This window comes from Phalacrocorax carbo, chromosome 10 (genome assembly GCF_963921805.1).
Source record: "Phalacrocorax carbo chromosome 10, bPhaCar2.1, whole genome shotgun sequence".
NCBI classification, from domain to species: domain Eukaryota; kingdom Metazoa; phylum Chordata; class Aves; order Suliformes; family Phalacrocoracidae; genus Phalacrocorax; species Phalacrocorax carbo.
Window position 1 is genome coordinate 3,546,695 of NC_087522.1, and position 14,031 is coordinate 3,560,725.

Sequence of the window (14,031 nt, forward strand, 5' to 3'; positions counted from 1 at the left end):
GTCCAAAAAGTCAAGCCTGAAGTAAGTTTTTGACTGAGGTGATCCGGAGATGAGATACTAGATTGTAACTCTTCCTTCCAAAATGTCTTTCATTGCAGTTGGTACAATGAACATGTTGGGCTCAACACAAATGCTTTTCCCTTTTTTAGATCACGCTGTTGAGAATCTGAACTCCTCAGTGTTCACGAAAAGTGCTCCTATCAGTTAACAGAGTGTTAAGGAATTTAACCAGTTAATTGGTTCCTAAGTTAAGATTAGGAGAGAAAATATGCAAACTTTACTGGAATATTTCATCTGGAGTGAATCTTGAAATTGGTCTCCGCATTATGACCGGTTATTACCTGAACGCTGTCTAGTATTTCCCTGAGCAGTTGTTATGGGATATAGGTATGATAATAAGGTGGTTGATAGTGAAAGGTAGGGGTTAAGCAGGATCCAGCATATATTTGGGTTTGGGGTAACCTTATCTCATGTTTAAGCTGTGGTAGTAAATAGCTTGGTTTTTTCATTATCTTTGAGCTGCCCTTTCTCTACTGATTTTCGGTTCTTCTAATTAGAAGGGTATTTTAGTGAAAAGAGCGATCTCAGACCTTTGTGAAATTTTCTGCTAGTACAAATAATGGTAAATCTGAAATAATTTATTAGACGAGAAGTTGTTATGGCAACTATAAGATGGTTGGCTAATCAGAGAGTGAGATCAGTTTTTATTTACAAGCGTAATGAGCAATTAAGTTTGAGCAGCTGTCAGACTTGGAAAATGATTAAAGTTCAGCAAACAACCCAACTGGGTCGGTGTACAGTTCTGGTGGTTTTCTGACACTGCAGCTTGATCATGTGGGGGTTTTACCTGCTGTAATTAAAACTGCCTTTAAAATCCCCATCTATGCCAATGACTCGGCATAGCCAGCAAGTAATGAAAAATCCCTCTTTCAGCCAGGTTCCTTAAAGGGTATTAGCCTCGAGTCTTGCTGCAGCTAATGAGGTATTTCGTATGTAGCGTCCCTTAATGCAAACCTCAGTTTGCATGCTGGCTTGCAGAATCATCTCCAGGCCGTTGATGATCACCAGGAGAGAGCTGAAACGGTGCAGCGTCGCTCAGGCAAGCTTTATGCCTCTAAAGGGCACTCTTTCATAAAAGGCATCATTATACTGTTGTCGGTTGCTTAGGAAGCTGCTGCTGGGATCAGAGGAAGAACGTGAATAGTGTACATGAATGTAATATCCAAAAGAGGTTGAGAAAGTCTTGATTCACCCAGAAACCTGAGGGAATGCCCAGGAGAGGCTAAGCTCAGCCGGAGCTGGCGAAGCTCAGTCATTCAGCTGGCCACCAGTGAACGAGGCCAGGCTGGCGCCTTTGCTGGTGCTTATTGCTTTCCCAAGCAGGAGCAGTGATACTAAAATATATCAGTGTCATGCTGCCAAAAAGGCTTCAGTAGGTTTTGTATTTGCTATTTGCTATCCTGTGACTTCTGTGTTGTTGATTAACAAGCTGTAAGCAGCAAAGACTGGAGAGCTGGTTCTCTGTAGATTCCAGGAGATCGTTTATGTTCACACTGGGGAAGGTGCCTTCCCATCCATAATCTTCAGTTTTCAGAATGCACTAGAGCCGCACTTTTTGTTTGCCAGGATTTGCTTCCTTGCTGCATACAGTAAATAAGCCAAACTATTTATAAGCCGTGCTCAAAATCTCTGTTCTATTTAGAATTTTAACTGTCCAAGGACCAATATAGATATTTTCCACGAGTATGCTGCAGTCCCCTGGTACGTTTATGTCATTTTTAATTTTACCACACTAACAGTATCATGCAATATAGGCGATTGAAGTGGAATATAAAATGTATTGTGACAGTTCCTGACCAGAAGAATTTACAAAGTTTTATGGCTAGATAACACAAGCTGGTGAATGGGGATTTAAGGGGAAATTAAAATGACAGTCTTGGAAATAGGCATTTGCATACTTGATCTAAACTTACGGTATTTACATTTTCTATTTATCAGTCTTTTTCAGGCTTATCTACGGCAGTGTCACATGAGAAAGAGGGCTGTAGAAATGGAGCAGAATTTTTAATAATGTTATTAGAGACCAAGAAATAACGCATTTCTCAGCCTGTACAAGACAGAATTGCACATGTGTATCTTGTTATTATTGTTGCCTGATTTGGACTTAGGTTTCCTGAGAAGATCGTTTGGAAGTGTTTAGCTGCTAAGCTTTTTGCAGGCATAGCAAGCTTGGCTTGTTGGAACGGGCAGCTGGCAATAGAGCCCTTCAATGACAGCAGCGTTGGCAAAAGTGATTCCTGTTACCTAGCAGAACAGGAGCCAGCTCACCCCTCTTCCCGTGGTGAAAACGCTTAGTGTATTCCAGACGCTGATCTTCAAGCCACAGAGGTATTGGAGAATTTGAATGGGATCTGAGCTAGCTGCCTCTTGCACAGGCCTGCTGTCATCTTTCAAAGCAGTGTGAGGAAAGGCTGCAAAATTGAAAAGCAAACCGAATCATTTCGCGCAAGAAAATGTGAACTGTCAGCCCTCAAAAGCTGCAGACTCCTCACTGTCTAGTTCCCTCCTCGTGTGGGGTAATCGTGGTTTTCCAGAGGGCACAGCTCTCACCTTCACAGCTGTAGATATACAGCAGAGCTGGGTGTGGGGACATGCACATGAAATACTCTACTGCAAGATTTGTTTCATTTCATTTGTAATACATTTTAATTATCGTGTATGAACGTTTACTTAAAACTCTGCTGTAGTGTGCTGCAGCTAAGGAGTAAACTTGTTCTTGTAACTGCTTTCTTTGTAGGAATGGGAGATTTTACCTTTTTTTTCCCGTCACTAAATGTAATTAATGTTTCAGTTTATTTTAAGTATGTGAGAATGTGGGCAATTGACTTTAGGAGTAATGTGTTAAAAAAATAATATAAATAATACCGATGTAGGAGCCTGATGGATTATCTTTGCCTTCCGGTTTGTTTGTAGCAAACAACATGTTACGAGTGAGCGGGTGGGAGGGGGAGCTTTAAATATATGGGGATGGATTTTTAGAGTTTGCAGCTGACGTGGATTAAAAATTCTTAGAACATTTCATCCATGAAAGGCAATTAGTTTTGTTTTATGAATATGAAAAGCACGTAGCTTGTAAGTACTGGAGTGAAGTCCCAAGTGAGTTATTAGAACTTGCTTTACTCATGTAGTACAAAATTAGCCATCAAGACCTGATAGATTTCAAATATAGCTCACTGACACACTGATCATCCATAACTTTTCATAAAGACCTTTTTTTCGGTCTCACCTGTAATTACTGGATGCCGTTGAAGTCCTGAACAGGGCAGCAAGTAACAGATCAGGACACCTTCCTGCTCTTCAAAGTGTTTGCAACATTTTGTGCAGCTGGGATATCAAATTTTAATACTGCGCTGCTTGCAGTTCTGGGTGGTAAAACTGCATCCGGGTGCATAGAATATTCCTCTCTGTTACCTTCTGGTAGTATCTTACCGGTCAAATACATTCTTCCACTTGGTATGTGTGGTATTGTTTTTCTGCATTTTTTGGGGAGTGTTTTAAAAAGCAGTTTGCAACAGTTTGTTTAAGGAACTGTCATACTGGTGTTCTTATAAATAACAAACCCACTGTAACAGAGCCTTTAGCCATACTTGCTAACAAAGAAGTTGAGAAATAAATCACTACTTTCAGCTCCCCCTTCTCTCAGATTTGTAAGTTCAGGCTGATAAGATGAATGGAGTCTGCATTTTTTTAGCAGTTGTTTTTTTGGCATTAGGACAAATTCATGTATATGTATTAGATAGTTGTTAAAGAGCTTTTTTGGAATATTGGGGTTGTCTGTAGTGAGTTGTCTTTCTGGTGAGAAAAGCTTCTCAGCTACTAAGGGGTGTTTGGAAGACGACTATTTTTTCCAGTTTCTTTGGCAGTTTTTTTGGACGGGAGAGAGCCAAAGGCTCAACTATTAAGAACTTTTGTATTTCTACTGTTGGTGAACAGGCATTATTCATCCAGTATGTCAGTGTTTTAATACCTGAGATCCTCCGTTAAGGAACTGGTATCCCCAGTTAAGGCACAAGGTAGCCCCCCTTCCCAATCATCCAAATTCCCTGGAGAAATTAAAACAACATAAAAACCCTTTGGCGAGTAGGAGGCTACAATCCGAGTTCTGCCTATAGAAATTACTAAATGTTGGTGCGATTTGGTATACAGCACCGGCTGCCTTACTGTGGTTAAAGGAGGAGGAGATCCGGGTAACCGTCCTGATGGACTGACCTGATCAAACAATGCTGTGCTGATAAATTCTCCCACACAGAGTCATATGGACAAGCCATCGAGTCGCAGTCAAATTCAGAAATGGCAAATCCGAGGGAGAACGTTTTGTCACCCGAAAGGTGTTAATCTATGCTTTCGTGCCTCTCATCTAGAGAAGAAAGATGGACACTCAAGAGTGTGATAATATTAGGCTACTGGAAGTGTTCCTAATAGATCACAGATGTTTGCAAAGTGGCAAGCCATCATCTCCACCGATACAACAGCACTAGGGGACGGTCTGTCATGAGAGGTGACATGTCATAAAGGAACATTGATTTGTTGCTCACCTACAGTAAATCACATGGTAAACATCTCCATCCGAATCCATTAAAATCCATTAATACAGGACATATATTTTAAAACTGCTTTGACATTTCTGATTGAAGGCTTTAGCGTATTGATTTCTGACATGAGCAGGTCCTTGTTTGTCAACTGTAAAGTAGCACCATACTTTGAATATCGTGGGTTTGCAATGAGATGGGAATCTGGCCAAGGTCACTGCTGAAAAAGGTGAAGAAACGTGCGGTGCAGGCTGTTTTAGGGAAAAAGTGCCTCCAAATCATGCAAATGGCTTGATGAGCTGGGAGCTGCTGCCATATGACCTAGCTCTGAAGGACGGCTATTTACGGTACATGGGTCAACGCGCTAGCTTTAATGAGTGTGCCGCACACAGGAGGAAGGTGAGGTTTTTTGTGTTTTGTTTCTAAAGCTGTGTAGAATGAAGAAGTCAGAGGGATTTCACTTTGTTTTAAAGAAGCAGTAGTCTCTCTCTGCCATCTGTTTTGAAAGAGAGCCACTTACATACACATGTCATTCAGCAGAGCGTGCTGGCAGCAGCAACAATTTCTGCTGATGGGGAACTTCAGTGAGAAGATTCGTAACAAAAGTCTTTATTGTATAGAAACACACTGTTCTCCTTGAGATCCAGATTCCAAATGCTTTTAAGGACCGTGACTAAACCATCATTTGTGCCTGAGATGAACGACATCCGAGTACAGAAACTGCCTGGACTAGGTTGCCCTGTTGGGCCATTTCTGTACAATATAATAGCGTAGTACTGGAAGGTCCGTCTGGTTTTACAACCTGCAGATGCATTGAGACCTATGAGATGTGATAAGCTAAGTGAGTCAGGCTGATATTCTCCCTTGGCTACTCTAATATTACTATATGTATTTCTGGTTTGTTTTTCTTCCTGTTCAGATGAAGCTCTGATCTGAGTATGAAAGAAAAATTTTCTTTGTTATACAGCTGTTAATACTTGTTTAAAATGTATTAATCCATTCACCTTGCTCTGCTTCTGAAACTGCTGCACAGCTCTGCTCGGTTAATCAGCTGTAATTTCCTACTCCTGAGAGGCTGGATCTGTGGGAGATGTTGGGCGATGTCTTTTCTGTAGCATATCTAAATCACAGGAATGTTGTAGCATAACTGTGAATACCATGTGGTCTTTAAAAAGGCACAGTAATTGCATATTACATATTCATGATTGCAGGTAAGCATGATGTGGAAGGCAGGTTTGAAGAAGTTTGGCATTTGGGCGGCAGCTTCAAAAAGAAGAAAACCTGAAAGTTAATTGGAGGAGATGACAGTTCCCTGTTTACCGCTGTGCCTTCAAACAGCATTCAAGCTAAATACTCACTATGATTGCACATATGCATGTCCACAGCTTCTCTTGTTATTTTATTTTAGCATAGACTCCGCAGTCATTATAAACCATGTGTAGCGGAATAGACAGGGATCGGCGACCGGAAGATTATGGGATGTGACGGAAAGATAGAAAGATATTGGTGTCTGTGCATCACTGTCCCCAGGGTGGGTAGAGCCCTGTGTCCCGGAGGTATGCGGCCCAAGATAAGTTCTCCCGTAGAAGCGTACAGCTACAACCATGATTATTCATTTATTCAGCCCCAGAAACTCGGGCAAAACAATGAGAGGAGGATAGACGACTTCACCCCAATGAGTTTCGATGTAAGCATAGCTAAAATCAATTGAAAAATCACAGCGGTCAAAGTGGATGACCAGTGCTGCAGCAGTACAACCCAAATCACGTTTTTCTGTAATGCCTTGCAGTTCAGATTGAGCCCGTTTGTTCTAGCTGACTGGCTTTTTCTTTGGAAGTGTGAAGCTCAGCATTTTCAGAGCAGTGTGAAATAAGGAATGTAGAAAAAGGACTTGGAGCAGTGAGGTGGCTAATTGAAAAATGCTGTTGGAGCTGTGCTTTCTAACAAAGAGACTGGCAGGTTTTTGTGAGTAAGTCACTTCAGAGTTGAGTTTTGATCTTGAATTTTGAATGAGTCACATTTATTTTTTAATAGCAGCGTTTTGATAAAAAGGAAAAAACCTCCTGTTGGTTACCATAATGTCTAAGTGTCTGTGACTGTCTTTCTAACAGCAAATGTAGAGAGAGCAAGGATAGACTCTTAGCTCCAGGAGTATCCAAGCGTGTTATTCTAGTCTATCTCTGTCTTCCAAGTGAGATGTCTTGAACTCAGCAGCCATGCAAATGCTGAGGATCTCTAGTCTTATCTTCATTTTGCTTGGACGGCTGAAATATGTTTCCATGGCGTCTGTATGGTCTTTCCCCAGGTCCTATTGACAGTGCCGTGCAGGTCATTGATGATTTCTTGAATCCAGGAGAGACAACTGCCATCACAAAATGTAATGATCCTTTAAAGCAAAACAATTCTATAAGCTACAGCTCAGAGGAGAGACGTTATCACCTCATTCAATAGCTTATCTTCCCTTGTGAGCTATCTTGTGTGTTTTGCATTGCCTTGCAAAGCTCTTTTTTTTTTTTTTTTTTTTTCCTGAAAGACATTTGTCTATTCTATAAAAGCATTTTGCATTTGACCTCAGCTGATAGCCCTTGCTTCTGAGAGAGCTCCACTGATCTGAAGGGAAGGGGACCAGTAGGATGGAAGCAAAAGCCTACTAATACTGTGGCTTCTTCTCTTCTCTTCTCTGTCCCATATTATGCAGAGTGAAATATATTTAACACATCTGACTGTTTGATTTGCTAATTTCAGTCTTGGAGCACAGCAGGTAGGCAGGTGGACTGTTAAGAGGTGAGACAAAGATCTAAGATCTGTAATCTTCTGAACTTCCAGGCAAAAAAAAAACCCACAAAACCCAAAACCAACCCATGTTTTATGCTGCTTGAACACCAAACCTCCCTGTTAGAGGGAAGGGGAGAAATTTGGAATCAAACTTTCTAATACAGTGCGTTGGTGTGCATGCTTCTTGCATAAACAGAAGGTGATTTTTTATGCGTGATTCTTCCCAAACGTATGAATCGAGTCTCTGAAGCAACATCTGGAGAAGTCCCAAGAGAGAAAACTGTGATTTCTCTGAACACAAAGATCTGTTCATTCATGAGATTCTGGTATTCCGACAGAGAACAGCACAGTCTCCCCCTTCCATTTAATGTGATTTGTAGCTAGTGCAATGTTTAACTTTCACTTCTGCCTTTTCTTCCAAGAGCATTATGCAGCACCACAGTCACTTACTGGTGCTTATAGATAGACCTTTTGGGGAGATCTTTACCCTGGACATGCCTGCTGTCATTATTCAGGTTGAGTAGATGTTCTCAGTGCTTCCAGCAGTATTTTTTTCAGTCTCAGCTGTGTAAGCATGCATATAGCATGTGATTTAAAGAGCATCAAGGCTTCAACTTGTGCAGTTGCGATCCTAATGAAAATCTTCAGGCTGTCTCCATTGGCAAGTTCGGTGTAATGGTCAGAGATGAGCATTGGAAGGGGGAGCAGGGAAGAGCAAAGAGCTCTGCTTTATCTCATCCATATGTGAAAGTCAAATTTTAAGAGCATCATCATCATCATTGAACTGTAACTTCGAAGCCAAGGTAGTATGGACTGAAAAGGGCTGTGAGAGCAGCTTCTTGAGGACAAACAGTGTTAGCATTTCTTTGTTACATGACTTCTGAGCTGGGTTCAAGATGGGTGGTAAAAGTTCTTCTGGTTTTCCCCGGCATTTAAAAGGGCATTCCTGTCCTGCCCTGCACAGCCTGTTTGTTTATTACATGGCGGTTACACAGGCCATGATTTCCTTGTGGTGACATCTCTCAGGTCGGAGCAGGTTGCTTGGGAAGAGGCTTGGCTGGGGCAGTGTGCCCTGAGACGGTTTACACTGAACACTCTACGCTACTGAGCAGTGCCTTCTGAATGCCATAAAATGTACATGATTTCAGTGTGAGCAGGGAAATACTGATATTGCCATTTGACAGAGTGTGGAAATGCGGCCACAAGAGTTAGATCTCAGAGGGAAGGTGTGAATGAAAAAATAGCACAATTTTTTTCTCCTTTTCTTTGCAGACTAGAAATAAGCTGATGCTTGCACGTGCATATGCAGTGCCCAAGGTCTGCAGCATGTCAGGCGTGGAGTGCCAGATTGTCTTTCTTTTTATCAGAATATTTATGCTTTAATTTGGAAAACATGGTGGGAACCGATAGCATCTTGTTTCTGAGAGAGACTTTCTGGTAATCTCAGTGGTGGTATCATGTCTGTGTGTGAGACACCAACTCCTGGCCCCTGCTACGGTGACGAAGCTGGCGGTAACACAGCGCTCAGAGTTGCTCTCAGGGCAGAAGCTGTGCAAGGCACCCTCAGCACCCAGGCTGGGAGTTGCCAGCCCTTTTGTTATGCAATTAAACTATGCTATAAACTCTTCAGTTCAGTGAGGGCAGGGGCAGGAAGGACTCCTACTCATTGCCTGTTTCCTTGTCTAATTTAACATTTCTTATGTCACCCTGGAATCCTTTGGTCTTGTTCCAGATCCCTTGTGTGAACTAGCACCATTTAGGTGCCTTTTAACGAGGTTGAAGGAGATTGAGGAGCTGGTGACTTTTTTTAAAGGGTATTTGCACGATTTCCATGCCATTCCTTCACAATTCTGAGATAGTTTCCAAAATCTGTTTAATCTTGTCAGTGGTTTGTATTTGCTGGTTGAGGAGGCACCTCAGAGAGATGCATGGCTTCCAAACTGTCCAATAAATACTGGACAGGTTATTGAGTATTTTCAATTTACTGCATTTTGGATACGTTGGGCAGGGATTCTCTTACGGATGAGTGCAGACAGAGCCGTGTCACCAGAAATCCAGAACTACAGCCTGCTGCGTTTTGGTTCTGGAAGAGCTCTGCAGGCTTTCAATTCATTGCAGCACGATACTCTTCTTCATACAAATCACACACAAACCCGTATGCCTTCTCTGCAGTCAGTTAACTCCTTTGTAACAGTTGAGAGAGCACTGCAGCAGCAAATCTGGGTCACGCACCCTACAAAGGACAGACGACTACAGATGACAAGAGCTTGTGCGCTCTCTGTCGCTGAAGAAGAGACTAAAATTAGCTTCTGACTCTTATTCGAATTAAAAATTACCCAAGGGGAAAAGAACTAATTCTCAAAAAGACAACTGTTACGTCTTGAACCCACACAGTCTCAACCACTTATTACTCCAACTGAAGAACAGAAGTGCAAAAATAAAAAGGCACTAACCAAACTTTCCGGGAGAAAGGGGATTTCGTTTTCCCTAGTATATCTCAGAAGGGAAATACCAGTGAGGTTACTGGGGACCCCAGACGAGTGATCCTATGCACCCTCCATGCAGTGCTGCAGCAGCATCTCTTCACTCTACCGTCTCTAAAATATCACAGTTTTTAGCTGTGGAGTAGTGCCAAATACACATTTTGTGAAGAGAAACCTTAACTAAATGGGTCTTACAAGACCCATGAATGAATTGGCTGCTAGCACAACTTTGTGCAGGATCAGCATCTTCCACAAGCATTTATAAAAAGTGATAGCAGAACTAGAGAGTACGAATATTGCTAAGTTGCTGCCTGATGCCAAATGCTGTCAAGAGCACACACATTTGTTAATGTAGTTTTTGATTAAGAGAACAAATCATATGCCCAGATTAAGGAATACCCTCTATTTAAGGCATAATCTCTCATTCTGCAGAATTGTGCTTATAAAATCCTTTGCAGCTTTGGCGATCGCCTTCTCCAGCAGAGCAGATGTAGTGATTTTTTTTATATCTCTGAATATTATGGGGTTTTCTGTAATGTTAAATAAAATGTTTTCCTAAGTAACAAGGGCTATATGGAGGTGAAGGCAGATCACATTCTATCACAATAAAACTTTATGTATAGTATAAGAACAAAATGCAACTAAAAAATGATTGTTACAAGTAGCTTTTCACAAAGATGAATTCCTGTATCCCAGAAAACATTAAACAGCTCTGTCTGCACTCTTCCTTCAGAGGAACATAGCCTGCCTGACATAGCCTAAATGCAGTAAATTAAAAATACTCAATAACCTGTCCAATATTTACCGGACATTTTGGAATTCATGCATCTCTCTGAGGCTCCTCCTCAATCAGAAAGAGGTTTTGTGGCCATGAGGTGGTGATGGCTGAAAAAGACCCAGAGGTGAACATGGCACGGCTGGGAGTTTTGCAGCCTCCATTTCCTCCCCGGTGGGTGAGACCCTGTGCAGTGATCTCTGTGCCTTGCAGCACTGCCTCTGAATGGGAAGCAAGGCCTGTAGAGAGTGATATCCTGTTCCATGATCTCCTTTTCCACAGGGTGCTCCCCTTTCTGGAGATAGATGGCTTCTTTTCAGCACTCACTGCCTGGATTTTGCATAGCTGTCTGGTTTGCCTCAGACTTAGACGACTGCAGTCCTTGGTGGGGCTGCTTTAGCCACGATTCTGGTGTAGGCAAGTCACTGAAACTTGACACATAGTCTTACCCAGACATGTAGTCTTTCTCCAAATAATGTCCCGTAATATGGCCTGTGGGCATCTACATCCTCAGTCACAGTCATAGAAATGTTAATGGAAAAAACGTTGGTAAAAAGAGATGTCTGAAGTCATTGGAGCCTGGTGTTCTCAAACAAAATCTGCCTTGTTCTGGGGGACAGGTTGGGGTCTGATGTCAAGACAGAAGGATAGCTGGAAAAGATGACACCTCTGGTTTTGTTTCTGCTTTAAAATGTTTAGAAGTTTTTTTCTTGGTTTATTTTACATTTTTATCATGCTTTTGTTTACCCTATTTACCTTCAACATTGGGTGCCAAGGATCTGTAGAAAAACCTAGACTAATTTAGCAGAGGAGGTCATGTTTGGCTTGAAGGTCCCTTTTTCAGGTGTGTGGTGACAAGCTTTATGTTCCACTTGATAGCATCTCTGAATGTGGGTAGTGTAACGCAGATAGGGCTTGAATGCTGCAAGTGAGAAATGTGAAAAATTCAGGGGATGTTCTAGGCACCACTAGGCAGAACTATATTGATTTAGGAGGAAATCCCAAGGAGGAAATAGTTCTTGTCAACTGATTACTTGAAGCTATGGTTATGCTACTCTGGCGGATGTCTATAAATTAAACTGCCAACAGTTGGCATCTGCCACCATCACAGTGCTATAGGTCATCCTTCCCATAGAATTTAGTCTGGTGCCGGAGTGATTGACTTACCTGCCGTGCAAATAGCGAGGGAGCATTTGGGAGCCAGGAGGAAGGTGGATTGTGCTTGGGAGATGTGCACGTAGCCCCAGCATGGAGAGGAGACTGGAGACATAGCGTGGGGCAGAGGGGAGCAGTGCCCAGTCCCTCAGCAAGTAGATATTGAGGAACCACGGTACAGGAGTAAAAGAGTCCCAGGCAAAAAGGGGCACCCGTGAATGATGTTGTGACCTGAATTGTCATGTGCTAAATGTTTGCGTGTGCTGATGGCTCTCTAGATACTGAAATTCTGGATTTCCTTGAATTCTGTCTCCAAGTTGCTATCTTTCCTCCCTCTCTTCATGTGGAGATGTTATCTACTAAAACAGGGAGGAGGTCGTGTTGATTTTGGGGAGATTTTCCTACCTCATAACTTGCCAGCAATGCAGCAGCTGACAAGTTTAAATTGGAATTAGCTGACATTTTCCTACTCTCCCAGGAATTCAGGAGTCTGAAGAACAGCCCATCTATATCAGCTGAAAGTAGTGAGCTTGAGGGATAATTGATTCTGTCTGGAAACCTCTATGCTGATCCCTAAAACCAGGAGGGAAGGTTTGATGTTGCTTACAGTCAGCGGGGACTCTTTTTTGTTTTTTCTTTTTTCCCTTTCTTTTACTGGGTAGTTTCAGCTCAGAGTAACTGAAGATGGATTGAAGTACAGTACCTAATCAGGAAGATGTGAAAAGATTTATTTTTCTTTACTTTACAGAAAAGGCCACAGATGGCTCTCTGCAGAGTGAAGACTGGACACTTAATATGGAGATCTGTGACATTATCAACGAGACAGAAGAAGGGTATGTGCTATTTCAGCAAACTTTGAAAGGTTCATAAACACAATCTTCATCCAGTTGTGCTCAGCATGTGAGGAGGTGCAGTGAGGCTGGGGGCGGATGTTCATAGTTGAATGCAGTTTGCGTATGAGTTGCTTAGTTTTCCTGCTCCTTAGACATTTCAGAAAACTACTGTACGATGCAGCACATTCTGTGGTCGGTCTCTGCTTGGGAGGGCTGGCATGAAAAATGTATTGCTGGAGAGGATACCAAGTTTGTCCTTCTGGGGTTCTTGTTTTCAGCAACTGTATCTCTTTGCAGTGCTGCAGTGCTATTAATTTCAGCCGTTTGAATAGAGAACTTCTCTGATACATCTCCTTCAGCATCAGAAAAGCTGTGCTGCTTGCAGTTTGCAGGAGAACTGATCGCTGGTCTTATGCCCTGGGCCTTTTTCTGAGTGGCTGTCAATCTTTCCTGCTTGATCAACATCTTCCCTTTTTGGAGGCCTTGGGTATTGCTCTGGTCTTGGCTTCTGTGATATCTTGTTTCGTCACGTAATTCTACATGACCCTAGTTTGGTTGTAGTCAAGTAATCTGAAGTTAACACACATGCTTATGTCCAGCTGGAAATGGTAGAGGATTCCTTTTCCCACAGTATATAGCATGCGAAAAGTGTCTCTGAGCTGTCTTTTAAAAATGTTATGTTTTTCCTCCAGCCCAAAGGATGCCATTCGAGCACTGAAGAAGAGGCTGAATGGAAACAAAAATTACAGAGAGGTCATGCTGGCGCTGACGGTGAGTGGGGGCAGGCTGGAATGCCTCAAAAGGGCAGAACCCTTTTCTTTTGTCATTTTCCTTTTCCTGGCACTCTCTTGAATGTACACAGTATCTGCTTTAACAGTCACTACCCTGCCCTTTTCTTCTCTCCAGTTGCATCCTCACTTCCTTGGGGAGAGTTGCTGGAAAATTTGCATAGTTCTTTTCTGACTCAGTTGATTTTTGCTTTTTTCTGGGCTCTTATTGATCCCAAGTACTGACTGAGGAAAGTTAAAATAGCCCAAATGGGTCAGTGAACCCTTTGGGCTTTTCCTTCTACTTTCATCTCCCTGTGTCTGACTCTTTCTCCATTCCAAGACAACAGATGTGGGCATATCTGCAAGTGAGGATGATGGACTCGCCGTATTTTCAGCTTCATAAGTAGCTGATGCACAATTTCCCTTGTGAATGGATCTCTGTAGGAGACTCAAATTAATTTATGCTGATCTAATTTCACTCAATAAAGTGTAAATTATATTCTGTGCATTTAGGCAGCACTGCCAAGGTGTGAGATAATTGGCCAGTGACCTTTCCTACTGATGACTTTAGCTAGGGCTTTCCTGGGTAAAGCAGCACCTCTGAACGCGCGGTGCTGAGCAGGCTCTGCGCCGCAGCAGTCTGAGGAATGA

At 42.3% G+C, this 14,031-nt stretch overlaps 1 protein-coding gene across 3 annotated transcripts in view; it reads left to right on the forward strand.

Annotated features, from left to right (window-relative positions):
- The window catches only part of TOM1L2 (target of myb1 like 2 membrane trafficking protein), a 62,083-nt gene that overhangs the window by 7,939 nt on the left and 40,113 nt on the right, over nt 1-14,031 (forward strand). For all 3 annotated transcript variants that reach the window (XM_064461465.1, XM_064461466.1, XM_064461467.1), the window contains exons 2-3: nt 12,526-12,610; nt 13,303-13,381. In XM_064461465.1, coding sequence (XP_064317535.1) covers nt 12,526-12,610; nt 13,303-13,381 — 164 coding nt within the window. The remainder of the gene's footprint in view (nt 1-12,525; nt 12,611-13,302; nt 13,382-14,031) is intronic.